Source organism: Cryptomeria japonica, chromosome 11, assembly GCF_030272615.1.
Source record: "Cryptomeria japonica chromosome 11, Sugi_1.0, whole genome shotgun sequence".
Lineage (NCBI taxonomy): Eukaryota > Viridiplantae > Streptophyta > Pinopsida > Cupressales > Cupressaceae > Cryptomeria > Cryptomeria japonica.
The window spans coordinates 430,160,133-430,175,426 of NC_081415.1; the positions used below are offsets into that span (position 1 = coordinate 430,160,133).

Consider the following 15,294-nt stretch of genomic DNA (forward strand, 5'->3'; position numbering starts at 1 on the left):
GGAATATAACTTAAAGTATAAGAAAGAAGAAACATAGAAGGAAATGTCACTTATACTTAAATGTTATATTCCATTAAAATTGTCCTGATCGAGAGTGCGACAAGTCAAATTTCGCTCGTGTCCCTCACCAAGGGACCAGAGCGAAAATGCTTAGTTGAGCCATTCCTGACCTTGTTTGGACGAATCGAGACATCAAAGGCATGGTGAAGTACGATCTAGGCAAAGATCAAGCAAATTTTATGTTCGAAGGCAAGAAAGGAGGTCAATCGAACCCGTTGAAGACAAATTGAAGATTATCAAACGTCAACAAAGGACCAAAATGCTTAAGTTCGCTCCTGTCCCTCAGGAAGGGACCAGAGCGATTTTTGTTGTGGATGACTTTCTTGCACAGTTTGAACCGATCTCAAGGCATGGATGAATAGAAGAGCACATTACGAACCCGTTGAATATAAGTTTTGAAGGTGACAAAGTGAAATAAGGCCCATAGAGCTAAAATCGCTCCTGTCCCTCTCCAAGGGACCAGAGCGAAATTCTTATGAAGGCTTAAAATTTGAAAGTTTATCAAGCATCAAGTGATCACGAAGGATCAAGGAACTTTATTTTGCACGATGATGGTGATTGCAAGTTGGAGAACGCAAGCATGAACCCAAAGACTTGAAGTTCGCTCCTGTCCCTCAGGAAGGGACCAGAGCGATATTGATTATAGTTGCTAATTCCTTCAAAAATCACGTTAAGTCAAGGTTTTGCAAAGGGGTAAAAGGTACAAGGTGTCTTTTGAAGATGATATGCAAGAGTTTTGAACGTAAAAGTGTTATCAATTAAGTTAAAGGACTCATATCGCTCCTGTCCTTTGGACAAGGACCAAGGCGATTTTTACTAAAACACTCATGTTCCGACAAAATCAAGACAATGCAAGGATAGCTAAGGTCAAGGACGTCCTTTAAGAGGCAATGAACGAGGAACCAAGGATGAAAGATGACACGTTTTGGCTAGAGCTTCAGGATCGCTCCTGTCCCTCTTCAAGGGACCAGGGCGATATCACATCTAAGGGACATTTATTTGCAAGACAAGTCACTCAAGTTTGAAAATCCTAGCGAAAATGCCAATTCCAACGTGAGGTTAAAGGCTTTGAACGTCAAAAGTGCAAAAAATCAAGACCAAGTGATGGATCGCTCCTGTCCCTTAGTCAGGGACCAGGGCGATGAGGTACATATTTTCCATGTTTTTTAAAAATTTTGGCGCTCAAACGCATTTTTGAATTTATTTAAATGCTAGGAAAATCGATATTTAATTAATGGCATTTAAATTTAGCGCTTGGTATTAATTGATTATTTTTGCCTTGTAAGAAAATCGAATTTATTAATTAAAAATGAAGGCATTTAATAATTGATTATTAATTCATTAAAAAATTAAATGGAGCGCTTGGTATTTATTTGTTTTATGGAGGTCGGCCCTTGTTATTCATTTAAAAATCATTTAAATTGCTTTATTTTTACAAAGTCGGCCTAAATGGTGGTGAGAGGTGTGAGCGCTATAAAGGGAGGGGTAGTTTATTTCATTTTCACATCATCATTTATCATCTCTCAAGTGCGATTTAAGGAAGACAAAGGGAGAAGTGCGAAGTTGTGTTCAAAGAGGTGCGAATTTATATCCAAAGGAAGGCGTTAGTACTATCCAAAGAAGTGCGAACTTGTCCAAGGCATTGGAGATCACGTCAAGGACATATCAAAGATGGCGAAATTGCTAACTTGAAGAGGAGATCACGTCCAAGACTTGAAGGGTGGCGAAGTTGATAAGAGGAACGTTCTTTTGAAGATCACATCAAGACTATCGAATTTCAAATTTTGCCTAGGCGAATTCCTTTATTTTGCATTTTAGAGTTAAGCTCTCAAAGAGGTATGACGATATGGATTTATTGTTTTGATTTTGAACGTTGATCGTCATTTCCTTAATTTTGGATTTTGAAATTTTGTTTTGCCTTAGCTCGGTTGTTTTTAGGAAATGATTAATAAAGGACTTATCATTAAGTTTCCTAAAATTTGCTCTCTAATTTATGTTATGTATTGCAAAATCATGGTACTAATTTTGAAATGTTGTGTAGGCATCAAATGGAGGTCTCTTCAAGGAAAATCAAGCCGGATCAAGGACGGTCTTCGCCAGGACGATCAAGCCAAGACATGGGCGACCTCTTTCAATCCAGCGTTCCAAGGCGAGGTACATCGTCATCCTGCACATCAAGGACAAAAGGAGTTAGAACAAGAGTTAATTAAAGATAGCCTCTCAACGACATCAAATTGAATATCTAGCAAGCTTCAAGTGTCAGATGAGGTGGCGTCCTAGTCATCATTTCTCCAATCAGTGAAGTCCATCTCAGCATGTCCAGATTCAATGTACTTAACTCATGGAAGGTGGCACAAACTCCGATGTACCTACCCCGGCTATCCATTGGTCGATTTTTCTAAAAGGGACATGTGTCCAAGCAATACAATTTTATCATTGGTCAAGCATTAAATGTTATGTAATGGTTGTAACAAACCCTAATTAGGGTTTTCATTGTAAAATCTTGGCCATTGATCTTGAATTGATCTAAGCCATCAAATTGTATTGTGGGCACTATATAAGCCCAGGCATTTCATTTTGTAAAGGGGGATTTTTTTTAGATGATTAGAGAGAGTTGTAAATAGTTGAAAGTAGTTAGAGAGTAGAATAGGAGGACAAGGCAAGAAATTGTTGCCATTGATTGTAAACAAACTCCATTTTCATTGAAGTAATGGTGAAATATGACGTTTTTCTTGCAATTTGCATGGTTTCTTGTTGAGTCTTCAATCTTAGATGGTAGATGATTAGATGAATGGAGGAAATGTGATTGATTGATGGTGGAATTCGTACATCCATACTACTAGCAGTTTGTTGATTGCAGACTTGCCTTGCGTAGTCAACTGGATCATTCAGCCTAAGCTCAATTTCAAATTGTTGCCTCTTCATTGATATGCATCAACTTGGATGGTATCTATGCCTGCGGTGATGATTTGAACATCATAAAGCTCCCTTAGAAGATCGCACTAGTCTTGTGTAGATGTTCCATTGATGTCAAAACAAGATCTAGTTAGAGTTTCATCAAAAATCAATCATTGCTCCTACATTCTTAGTATTAGGATTAGATCCTCTCTTCGCCCTTATCCTTTTTCCATTTTTTAATCTAAGTTAGTCAGAGCCTGTGTCCAGCAAAGCAGATCGGAAGTTTAATGTAAGTCCCCTTGTGATTCCAGCAAATCACATCATACCACTGGAGCTTGTCCACACGTGGAGACCCCACTAAAAGAACCTTGGAGTCTACCTAACTGATCCTTTACGCGAATCTTCAGCAGTTAGAGACTATTTTCTCAAGAGAGGATAAGATGCCTTTAGGTATTTTATTCTGTGTATGATTGTGTACAAAATACACGTCAACAGTGACATAGATGACTATTTGAAGGTTCGTTTTGTTTATTGGCCAAAATTGTGTAAATGATTCAATAGTCCAGTTTGGAGTCTACAACCTGTTGAGTGTTTTCTTGTACATTTGGCAATTTTCTGTTCCATTTGCATTGTTTTAATCAATAATCAAAATTGAATAGGAATGAATCTAGTAGTGGCATATGTCAAAAGTAAGTTACTCTTGTTCCTAAAATATTGAAACATTTCTGAGGATTTCTTTTGCTTTTTGGATGCATGGCACACTCAGGCGTGTTCACAGAACTTATTCAACATATGCAAGTCAAAGGAGTTCAGGTATTTATGGTTTTGCTATGATCATAAATGACTATTTTTAAACGGGGCAAAACACTCATTTATTAAATAGAAGGCTATCTTTCTTTGGATAAATAAATTTTCTATTAACATGAAAAAGGCACCAGCTCCCATAATACAATTAGAAAGCACAAGAAGCAAATACTGCTAGGACCAAAAAGGACCAATAGTAAGTAACTAACTAGTAGGTAGGCTAATCAGACTCATATAGAAGAGGCTATGTGGTTGGATTAATTTAAGTCAGTTTTAGGCTCAACAGATGTATTTTCATGTTGATGATGCTAGCCTTTTTTACTTAAATGACCAAATGAAAGCAGCAGATATATCTTCTATCACCAATTGAAGAGTGTTATGCAATTCTCTATGATATATCATGGAGGTTTGGGTTTGGATGATTTTTCTTATCTCAACCCAAAAATAGTATGAGCCTGATGTAGTTCTATTTTGTTCCCTTTTTTCTGACTAAACAAGGGTGCAATTTATGTTTAATTGTATTATTGGTGCTAGATTTCTCTGACATGCACTAAGATAATTGATTACTCATAAAAGCAGTTGTAAAATGAGACCAGACTTCTTTTATTGGGTGTTCTACGTGGATTTAAAGATTATATGGCCTTAGGTATGTTTGATTCAGCTTTTTAATGAATAGCCAATATTAAATGTTTTGAATTATAGTGTTGCCAACCAAAGCTATGAAACCCTCTAGCCTTCCTTGAAGTTGTAAAGTGAACAAAACTTTTTTTCTATATAAAAGCTTGAGATCAATGACAATTTGAGTACATTAAAAACATTATTGGTGCTTGAATGCAATCCAACTTAAAGATGACATAATTTGTCACTTGATTTTTCCCTTGAATTTTAGAATCCATACAAAATCCTCCATTAATTAATATCTCCTTGATTGAAAAGATGTTTTCTTTGTCGGTTAATATTATCTTATGCCTTTTTTTGGTGAAAATAGATACTTATAGTTACCCTAGGTCCACAATTAATGTTGGTGAGATGCCACAACTTGGGAGGTATTTACTTCATCAAGCTGAGTCAGAGGTTATATGAATTCAATTTAATGAGGGGCAAGGATGTCATAAATTCTGAGATCACATGGATGCTGCTGAATATGAACGGCATTTGAACTACTCATTTGGAGGAGACAATCCCAAGAATCAATCCACAGTGCAAAGCTCAATCAGCCAAACAAAAGTAGTGCCAAAAACTTTTCTGCAGATCCCTTGGCAGCTCTCAGGATCTTTTTAGTAGTCCTCTTCTACTGCTAATGACTTCTCTCCTGAAAAATAATGACAGCTGCTCACTGACACAGGAATAGCAGAGACAGAAAGAAAAAACAGACGCTCAACTCTTAATCAGATCTTTCAATAACTGTGGTGTCACCATAGGCTCAAACTGCATCTGCAGACCTAATAGGTTTTTGAAGGAATCTTGTCTCTTGGAGGAAGCATCTTGTTTCTCATTTGTTTTTTCAGCTACATCCCGACCCCTCTCAGGATTATACTCTTCCTTCTCCTCTTCACCTCCAATCTTTGCATTCTCCTTTGTACTAACATTCCCTGTATTCTTTGGAGGGACATTCACTTCACTTTCTTGTCTTGCACCTTGTGCACTTGTATCAAACTTCTCCAGAGGAGAAGTCTCTCCTTTTCCACAACATCATTCTTATCACCATCACTTCCTGACATATGTAACTCAAAAGCTGACACATCACAGTAGAAACATCAGGTATCTCCTCCAAATCAGGGTCATCCTCAACTACTACATCACCTTTCTTCAACTCCTTCAGGATCCTTGTAGTTATTTCCTCTGTTTTCCTCTGCACTTCATCCTTATCATCTTCTCTCATGCTCATTAGGTTGTTCACCCTTTGCTTTGTTCTCAATTCCTGAGATTGTCTCCGAGTGATAGTTGTTATTTCATCCTTGGACAGTGAGGATCCAACCTGTTTAAGAGCTTGTTCTCTCAGTTCCGCTTCTAACTTGACAGCTTCATCTCTCTTTTCCATTAAGGCATCAGCTAGGCTTTTTGGAAGCTGATCCAAAATGTCACTCAAGGTTAAGTTGCACTTCATCATATACATGATTATTGCTTGCTCAATAACTTCTTGATTATATAAAGGCACATTTGGATATAGCTTGGTAGTTTCTTCTATTGCTCCATGACACTCAAATGCATTGAGAATAGTATCCAAACCGAAGGGGTCTTGTTCAGATGACTTTGGAGGAGTCTTCTTTGTCTTCTTTGTCCTCCCTTTCTCCTTTCCTTTTCCTTTAGAGCTTCCTTCCTCTTGTCCTTGCCATGTTCTCTTTTCTTTTCTCTTTAATTTGAAAGATTCTTTTTCTTTTTCTTCTTCTTCATCACTTTCTACATTTACTGGATCAATTTTTTCTCTTTTAGCTTGCTGCTTTGGTCTTGGCTTCTTCTTCTCACCAGACTTTGACTTTTTTGGAACATCAGTAGAAAATCTCTTTCTGCTTGGAGGGGTTCGTGTAGGTCCGAAAGGCTTGGTAGGAGTAGTAGTGACAGTGGCAAACCTTCATGTTCCTATAGGTCTAGAGGATGAATGTGGGGCGTCAGCAGGAGCCTAAGATGCTTTAGCAATACTTCTAGATTGGACCCCAAACTTCTCCAAATCAGCCTTTACCTTTTCAAATCTCTCATCTACTGATGAACTCCAACAACCACCAAATATGCTGAAAACTGTGCATAAAGAGGGTTCTGCTTTGCCTCAATCGCCACACCCATTGGTCATAATTGTATTTATGGTTTTTTCTTGACATAGGCGTGGACAGGGAGCCTTATGTTTTTAATCTCCCTGATCTTCTCTCTGTTGATTTAGATTTCCCTATTGATAATTTATTCATTGTTAGAAATAATTTATGTTTCTGTATAAAATTTGCCTATGTTGTCTGCTTGGATCTTATTTTATAAAGTTTTGCTGTTTTTACTGTATATTCTACGCTAGGCAATGTACACCAACTGCTATGCTAATGGTTGCTGAATCCATTTTTTTTTCTAATGCTATTTAAGATAACATGAACATATACACGCTTACGCATACTCATCTATATCAGTGTATTATGGAATAATTTGAAAATTTCTTGATTAATTAAATTTTTTAGAAATTAAGAAATTATAGTAGACATTGGAAAGATTAGAACTAGTGAATGTATGTGTTTACTACAGTTAGTAATTGACTTGAAGAAATGCCTAAAAGGTAAGACTGACTCTTTTGGGCTCATTAAGCTCGTAAAGAGTGTAACAAATGTTTTTCTTAACCCGAGCTATACTTCATTAGGTTAGAGCTAAATGTTGATTTTGCATTCGAAAGGACAATGAATGTTGTACGCTCAGACTGGAGTTGATGAGTAGATGAAGGAGCATTACAATTAAACATCAGATATTGTCAAAGGTTTGTGATGCAGAAAGTATTTTTGTTGGGTAGATGAAAGAGGAGAAGTATTTGCGACATCTCCTTGTTGAGGGTTCATGATATAGAAGTATATAAACTGTTTGAAAAGTCATCAAACTTTCAGCAGGGAGAATACGGATTAAAAATTTCCACATTTTTCTGTGAAAGGAAAATGCTCATTGTATCCATTTTGCAGATTGTACATGTATAATCCCAAGGACCAAAAAATGAAGTGGCATTTCGCAATAGCTAAATGCAATAGTTAATAGAACACTTGTGTATTCTCTTACTTATAAGGGGTTGGAGTATACGGATATTCTGCATCTTCTCTGTGGAGTTGTATGGGAATGAGGAAGGGAGGGAGTGAATCAAGAAATAGCCATGTGCTCTGGATGTTGAACTTTTCATCTTTGTTTTTTGTGATACTGTTTTCCAATTTGCGACTTCTAATGAACATTTTACTTGACTGTGATATCATTTTGGACTTTTTTCTCTCTTATTTTTCCGTTATCATTTCATAAATGCCTTGCTTGTATTCTCAGTCCTTTACCGTCCATCTTGTTTTCCTAGAGTTATTGATACATTTAAATATGTAACCTTGCAATGGCTTCAAATATATTTTAGTATTGATTTTTTACTGCTTGTAACGGATTAATTAGTCTTTGTTGGATGTCATCGATGTAATAGGCTGCCTGGTTGTGTGTTTTTTTTTGTGTTTTGTAAGATATAAACTCAACCAACAAGAGGTATCTGTAATGCTAATACTATCAACAGCAAACAAACACACACTAATACTGAAATGCAATGACTTCTGATATCAACGTAGTATGGAACCAAACTCATTCATAAGTCATACATGAAACTTAATTTCTAATATGGCAACCACTTGAAGTTCTTAATAATAGATTGAGACAATATTTCTTCAATGTACAGCTGTAGTTTTAGCCAACAAGTATAATACAATGCGTACTACTTTCGCTGTCACAATGGACTGCATACCACAATGCTGCCCCAGTTTCAGTTCAGACCTGGTAATTAACTTCTACCAGCTAGTATGGCCACCTATATTCACTGTAGGCTGGTACAGCACATGCTCAGACCTGTATGGCACTATATTGCTGTTGGTAGACCTGTATGGCACCCTTAGGAACAGTTTCAGACTTGTGTGGTGTTGCTGTAGCAGACCCTAGGCTGGTACAGCACTCCTGTAGCTTATTTGACACCCAGCCAATGTTTTCAGGCTTGTACGCTACTGTTGCTGCAGTCCCTAGGCATATATGGCACTTCCTGTAGCATATACGACATCTTCAGCATGTACGACACTCCAGCAGTCATAAATATCTCAGCGATTGCTATTGCAGACTTCAAAGGGATTGACCAGCTAGTATGAATGTAAATAGCAATATCTTTTGAATCCCTGCTACTGATACTTAGAATCGAACCCCAGGAAATTGGCAACACATTCAATGGAAGAAGCAACTATTAAACAAACTGATTTTACGCTCAGTCAAAATCTCCAAACTGTGTCTTTCAACAGTGTGAATATTGCTAGCAAAGAGGGATTTCGTCCACCGAGCCATTGAAGATGAACTCTCCAATTAATTTCTTAAATCTCTTATTTAATCCAGCCTGCCTGAAAGAGAACTATTGAATTTCTTTTATAACTCTCTGAAGAGAGTCCATTCACTCATCTTGTCAATGTGGGATAAAAGAAAACACTTCTATTTAATATTTAACTCCTCTTTATGTGTGCTATGTACTTTACTGAAAGGGGACATTTAATATTTATAACATATTACTTTATTGTCCCCACTAGTCATTTATATAATTAAATAACTATGTTACCCTGAGTTTCCAGGATGGGGATGGCGGGACGAGTTTCCGGGATGGTAAATTTTTTTGCCAATTTTGGGGATGGCAAGGGGACGACTATATAAAATATAAAGAAAATTTAAAATATATAGGAAAATTTTAAATGTTCATGTGAAAAATAGATAAAGCATGTATATATACATTATATTCATATGAAAACATGGATAAAGAAGCTATATGTACATTATAGAACCTTAACAAACCACATTTGTGTTCAAAATTTATTGTCAATACTCAATATGCATTCATAATTCAGAATTCATTGTCAATACTCAATATGCATTCATAATTGAAAATTCATTGTCAATATGCGAGCACTTGTTTGCACGTAGTTCATTGTTTCTTTTTGGTGGGAGGATATTTTGATAGTCTTCCATTACTAGTATGATCTACAACTGCTTCTTTATGCACTACAAAGTTTTGGGTGTTTGTGAAATTCATTACCATGCTGTTATTCATATTTCTGAGTGTTTTTGGCTATGATTCCTAACTGTTTACCTTTCATCAGTGTAAAGTCCAATTTTACAGACTGGCAAACCACTTTTTTAAGCACTACTGAGTTCTAAGTGTTTGTGAAATCTATAACCAGGCTGCTGCTCATTATTTCTAAGTGCTTTTGGAAGTGATTCAGACATGTTTACCTGCCATATTAGTGAAAATCTAGTTTTATAGATCTATAACAAAATTTAAAAATGTTTTTTTGAGCATTTGTCTGTTTTTTTAAAAAATGTGCTGGGAAAAGGGGGACGTCATAGATGTTCCCAACCATATTGGGGACGGGGGGATGTCCTCTTTGAGAATCACTGCTGTCCCCAAGTTTCCGAGACGTTTCCCACAGATTTTGAAATTTTGGGGACGGCAGGGGGACATCCCTTGGCTGTCTCCAAGTCCCTGAAATGTCTCCGGTACGGGGACGAGGGATTTTAGCTTGGGGACGCGTCCCCGGGTAATGTAGTTAAATAACGATGAAGTTAAATATTTTAATTTAACTTTATATCTCACTTTATCGTTAAATAAATAATAATCAAATGACAAAATGAACACCAGTCAAAATAATTAATTGCTATTCACCTGAAGATTGTCCATGAAGTCTCTGGTGTCACTGAACTTGCCCATAGCTGACTTAATATAAATAGTAAATTCCTCAGAAAACATCTCAAATCACCTCGGAATGGCTTAAAACTGAATTTACCTTGGCCAAATATTCCTCTGATCCCTTAAATGTCCTGGTTAGCCCACATGATCACCTAAGAATAGGCTAACGACAAATCATAAGTTAACTGGCTAGAAAGGGGACATTACAATCAAATCGTGTTAAAAATGAGAAATTCCTATAAGTGTGGTGGAATTAGCCAAAGATTAGCCAGTTTTTGACCTATTCAAAGTAGAAATACTATATTACTGGCTAGGTATTAATAAATAATTTATTTATTTGTAGTTAATGTTACTAGGTCAGTAATTAGATTTTATCAATGAAGTATTAGATACATGTTTATGGGTACGGGGGTCTGGATAAGTTAGGGTATTATTGGAGTATCTGATGTTATCTTGGTAACGTCTATAAAAGGGTGTGTGGTCTGTGGTGAAAAGCACTAGAATATCTGAAACATTTTAGGTGCATGAGGGATAGATGTGGTCATCCCAGACAATACCTGCATACCGGGTATGGGTATATGCCCTGTGTGAGGACTGATTTTTGCTAGGTTTTTTGGGATTGATGATGACCTGCATAATTCTTACTAGATATTTTAATCTCTTTTCTAATGTCATGAATTCTATTGTTTTAAGGTATTGTAGAGCTTGTTTACTTAAAAATCTGTGCATGTTTCTGGAGAATAAGTACAGGGTCCAATTAACCATTTGTCCAAACAGAACGCTTTTTCCATGCACTACACATTTATATTTTATCTTAAACTGGAATTTGATTATTGGGATATTTTTGTTGTTACTGCCAAGAACAGGCATCAGGGCTCAATTGAAAATTTGAATCTGTACACTTATTTCATGTTAATCCCAACCCAAAGTATCATTATCAATCTTGATCTACATGGTTGATCAATTGCGTGGGTTCTATTTTCATCATGGGTAGCTTTTTGAGCATTTCTTATATTGTCAGATGGAATGCATGAGCTAGGGAAGTAAGACTTCCATATATAAGTCCTTGCTTTCCCCTATAATCAAGCAAGGCCAATCCTATAAAGCCTAGTTTGTCACTGCAACTTTTGTTCATTTTTTTTGACCTTGTGGTCTTGCTATTAATGACACTTATTTAGGACACATCTATTGAAACATGTATTTCCACATTTCTAAGAAAACAGTTTTGATCATGAGTTGCTTTCTTTAGTGTTTCTTCTACTATCAGGTGGAATTGAAGAGATATTTCATTCTTATAATGGCTATTTATCACAGTTTTTTGTTTATTGTTATCTTTACATTGTGCTGTACAGGTTGAAGAGCTATATTCACTAGACTTGGAATCCCTAAGCAATCTTCAGTAAGCAATTTGTTTAGCTTTCATATTTATTTATATTGTAATGAACTACAATATCTGCTGTGGCCTCTGACCATATTACACTGCAGGCCCATTTATGGCTTAGTATTCCTTTTCAAGTGGAGGCCAGGAGAGAAAGATGATCGACCAGTACTGGAAGATTATAGCCCAAATTTGTTCTTTGCAAGCCAGGTCAATTCCTCGTTAGACAGTCAAAAGACCATCTGGAATATATGTGATACATATTTTTTGAGGATGATGAAATTCTTTTGAGTGTCTACTTCAATATGGTGATGTTGTACATGATTTGCTGCAGGTGATCAACAATGCTTGTGCAACTCAGGCAATTCTTTCGATTCTCATGAATTGTGCAGATATTGATATTGGCCCAGAACTGTCAAACTTAAAGGATTTTACCAAAAATTTTCCACCTGAGCTCAAAGGACTTGCTATCAACAATAGTGAAGCTATTCGAACTGCTCACAACAGCTTTGCTAGACCAGAACCCTTTGTTTCTGATGAACAGAAACTTGCTGATAAAGATGATGATGTATATCATTTCATAAGCTATATACCTGTTGATAACATATTATATGAGTTGGACGGGTTGAAGGAAGGGCCCATCAGTCTTGGACAGTTCAATGGAGCACGAGACAGCTTAGAATGGTTGAAGATGGTTCAACCAGTAATTCAAGAACGCATTGAAAAATATTCCAAAAATGAAATAAGATTCAACCTCATGGCAATCATAAAAAATAGAAAAGATATATATACTGCAGAACTTAATGATCTTCAGAGTAGGAAAGATCAGATTATACAGCAGCTGGCAGCCACAAAGTGCAATGGAGAAGACAGGATGGATGTAGATTCTGGGCAAGGAAGACATAGTGCTACCATTGAAGTGCTTGACAGGTCTCTCGTAGAAATAGAGTCAGACATTGATATTGTCAAGGAGAAGATATTGTTTGAGGAAGAAAAGTTCAAGAAATGGAGGACTGAGAATATTCGTAGGAAGCATAATTACATACCGTTCTTGTTCAATTTTCTCAGAATGTTGGCTGAAAGAAACAAACTCAAACCTCTGATTGAAAAGGCGAGACAAAAGACATGAATGATCTTTGTGTAAAGATAATTTGCAAGTGAGGTTAGTCTTTTTCAACTTTTGATTGACTTGTAGTTGGCAGTTTAGATTTGGTAGTGTTGAAAGGATAAGTGAGTTTAATAAAATTGCTTTTTGTCATTAGGGTTTCATTTATTAATTATCAATTATATGCTTTTCGGGTTGGCAGATTTGATGCTTGTTGATATAAAAATATATGCCTAGTTTTCTGTAGTCTTAAGGTAGTGCAATTGTTAGTGATATGTGCTGGAGTTAGATTGCTGATCATGCCTTATTCATTTGCTATTTTCCGCATGCTTTTATGAAATCAATTTCTTTTGGATGCTGTGTTGCAGACATCAAATAATATGCAGAGGGAGTTAGGGTATTTGTTTTTATTACATCAAATGTAAGGAAGCTTGACATCCTTTCCTAGCTAATTTTGGTAATTTGTTGGCATTAATAATTTTTATTTTTTGTTCTCAATTCATGGATCAAACTATCACCAAATTAATGAAATATTTATAAGATTTTACTTTCCTTCTAACTATTGTAAAATAACAGGCAATTGCTTACAAATTTTTACTGAAATTTTCGAATCTGCAGGTTACAGTCAGTCAGATGCTCCCTTTGAGTGTGAATGTCTGCTAGTGCTTTTAAATTTATCATTGGGATCTTTTTATTCTCTCTTTAATAGAGAGCAAATTGATCGTTTGTAGGCTTAGATAAGTCTATGAGTTGTGACCATATGGATCTTCAATGATGGTCATATTCCATCTCACATTGAAGGTGTCTACCAGTTTTGTTGGTTGTTATCTTTCTAGTATTAAAGTGGTGTTGTATTGCATGATAACCTTTTTGGGATGATAAATAAATTTTTCTTTATGTTTTGGGTATATGGATACTAGGGAAGTAATTCATAGCAGTGGCATTAGAAAGATATACTGATATGATTCTTGAAGTTATGAGGTTGCAACATTTCAATGTTAGCACAAATTCCCTATGCTACATGTAACAGGGATCCCCTTCCTTTTCTTGTCAGTATCTATTATACTATTTCTAACTAATTCATTACCATAAGCCAAATTTCATATATTAAGCACTTCATCCTTCTTTTTATTGGTAAATTGGAAATCAAGCATGAATGGGGACCCAAACGGGGTCTCCTTCCCTAGGTGAGAGTACTTGTTTTCTGGCCTGCTTTGTCATGGTTGCATTATCACAGCGCAAGTACAGCATGTTCTTGGTGGGATTTGAACCCGGGTTTCATTGTGGTAATTCCTCTGCTCTACCTCAGCACTTAGTTACACCTGCTGGGCTAAATGTTATGGTCGACACAGGGCATATCTTATAAACAATAGGGCTTGGGTGTTTTATATGGTTACAGTCGATCTTTACCTCCAGGGGCTTGTATGGAAATATAAGGTCGGCCTTAGGTCTATGAATTACTAAGCTTGATCCTTATCATAGTGTGTGCCAATGACTCTTACAAGGTTGTCGTAGAGCATATGGGAATCAAAGCTGGGCTTAAAAAATGTGAAATAATCACTCCCCTATAGCTTATCATTTGTAACCTATTTATTATAAGCCATTTTTGAACCCATCTAAGGAGTTATCTGCAAATGAGATTTTGTTTCCGTCCTAAGTCCTAAGTCCTACAAAGCCCTGTTTGCTTGTCAAGGCTTTCTCTTGAAATTTTGATTAGAATAAATACATGTTGATCTTATGATCATTGCAAGTCGATAACTAGACAACAAAATGTACAATTGAGCATTTTTTTGAATAAATGAAAATCTAGTGAGGAACCCTTAATGGAGAATTGTGTCGAAGTATTTGTAATAACTGTCACAACTTTTTACACATGTCCACTCACATATTTGTAGCAGGAATCTTCAAATTGGAAGAGAATTGTGTATATCTTTTTTTCCAGCTATAGGGATGAATCGGAGACTGTGTTCACTTGTTCTCCAACTTCAGTTGACCTCAATTTTGGTTTTTGTGTCCTAATTCTTAAATTCTACAGGTGTTACTTGTAGACTACAAGTTCAGTTTTGTATTCACTATTATAAGATAGAAGCTCTCTTATTCATAGCCACTTGGGTTGAGGGGTCGGTGAACATGTCTTATCCTCTCGTCTCTCCTTCGACCACATTCAATCTATAACGTTAAAATAGCTTGAGGCTACACATTTATCTGCTTTCTTTTGCTCTAATTGTAATTTTTAAATGAATAAAGTCTCATTGTTTAGATTTATAATTTCATTTGATTTAGAATAAGAAAGTTATTCATATTAGACTTAAAGTAATGGATTAGATTAATAGTTTCTTTCTACTAATTCGATTTAATTCTGGTATATGCTTGTTCTTATAGTAGTTTGTTGGATCTTTCAAATTTCTTACCTCTTTGCCCCATACATTGGAGTATGATGCTAGCAAAGGTTATGGAATTTAGTTTTACACCTGTCAATTGCATTTTCTTGAATTATATAAAAGATTTTTTAACTAATCCATTTTCTGCATATCTTGCAATCATTTATAGTCCATGAGAAATGTCTCTTCCAGACATTCTATCATTCTGTCTATTTCTAGTTTGATTGTAGTAGAAACTATACCAACAAATTTC

The 15,294-nt window shown here is 36.1% G+C and overlaps 1 protein-coding gene across 3 annotated transcripts in view; it reads left to right on the top strand.

Annotated features, from left to right (window-relative positions):
• Positions 1-13,568, top strand: part of LOC131073661 (ubiquitin carboxyl-terminal hydrolase 2) — a 29,506-nt gene extending 15,938 nt beyond the window's left edge. For 2 of the 3 annotated variants that reach the window (XM_058010163.2, XM_058010164.2), the window contains exons 3-8: positions 3,725-3,771; positions 11,530-11,576; positions 11,663-11,765; positions 11,890-12,717; positions 13,029-13,081; positions 13,279-13,568. In XM_058010163.2, the coding sequence (XP_057866146.1) occupies positions 3,725-3,771; positions 11,530-11,576; positions 11,663-11,765; positions 11,890-12,684 (992 nt within the window). In that variant the 3' untranslated portion in view covers positions 12,685-12,717; positions 13,029-13,081; positions 13,279-13,568. Of the gene's footprint in view, positions 1-3,724; positions 3,772-11,529; positions 11,577-11,662; positions 11,766-11,889; positions 12,718-13,028; positions 13,118-13,278 lie in introns of all 3 variants that reach the window. The other variant, XM_058010162.2, reaches the window with a different exon arrangement.
• Positions 13,569-15,294: the final 1,726 nt, after the last annotated feature.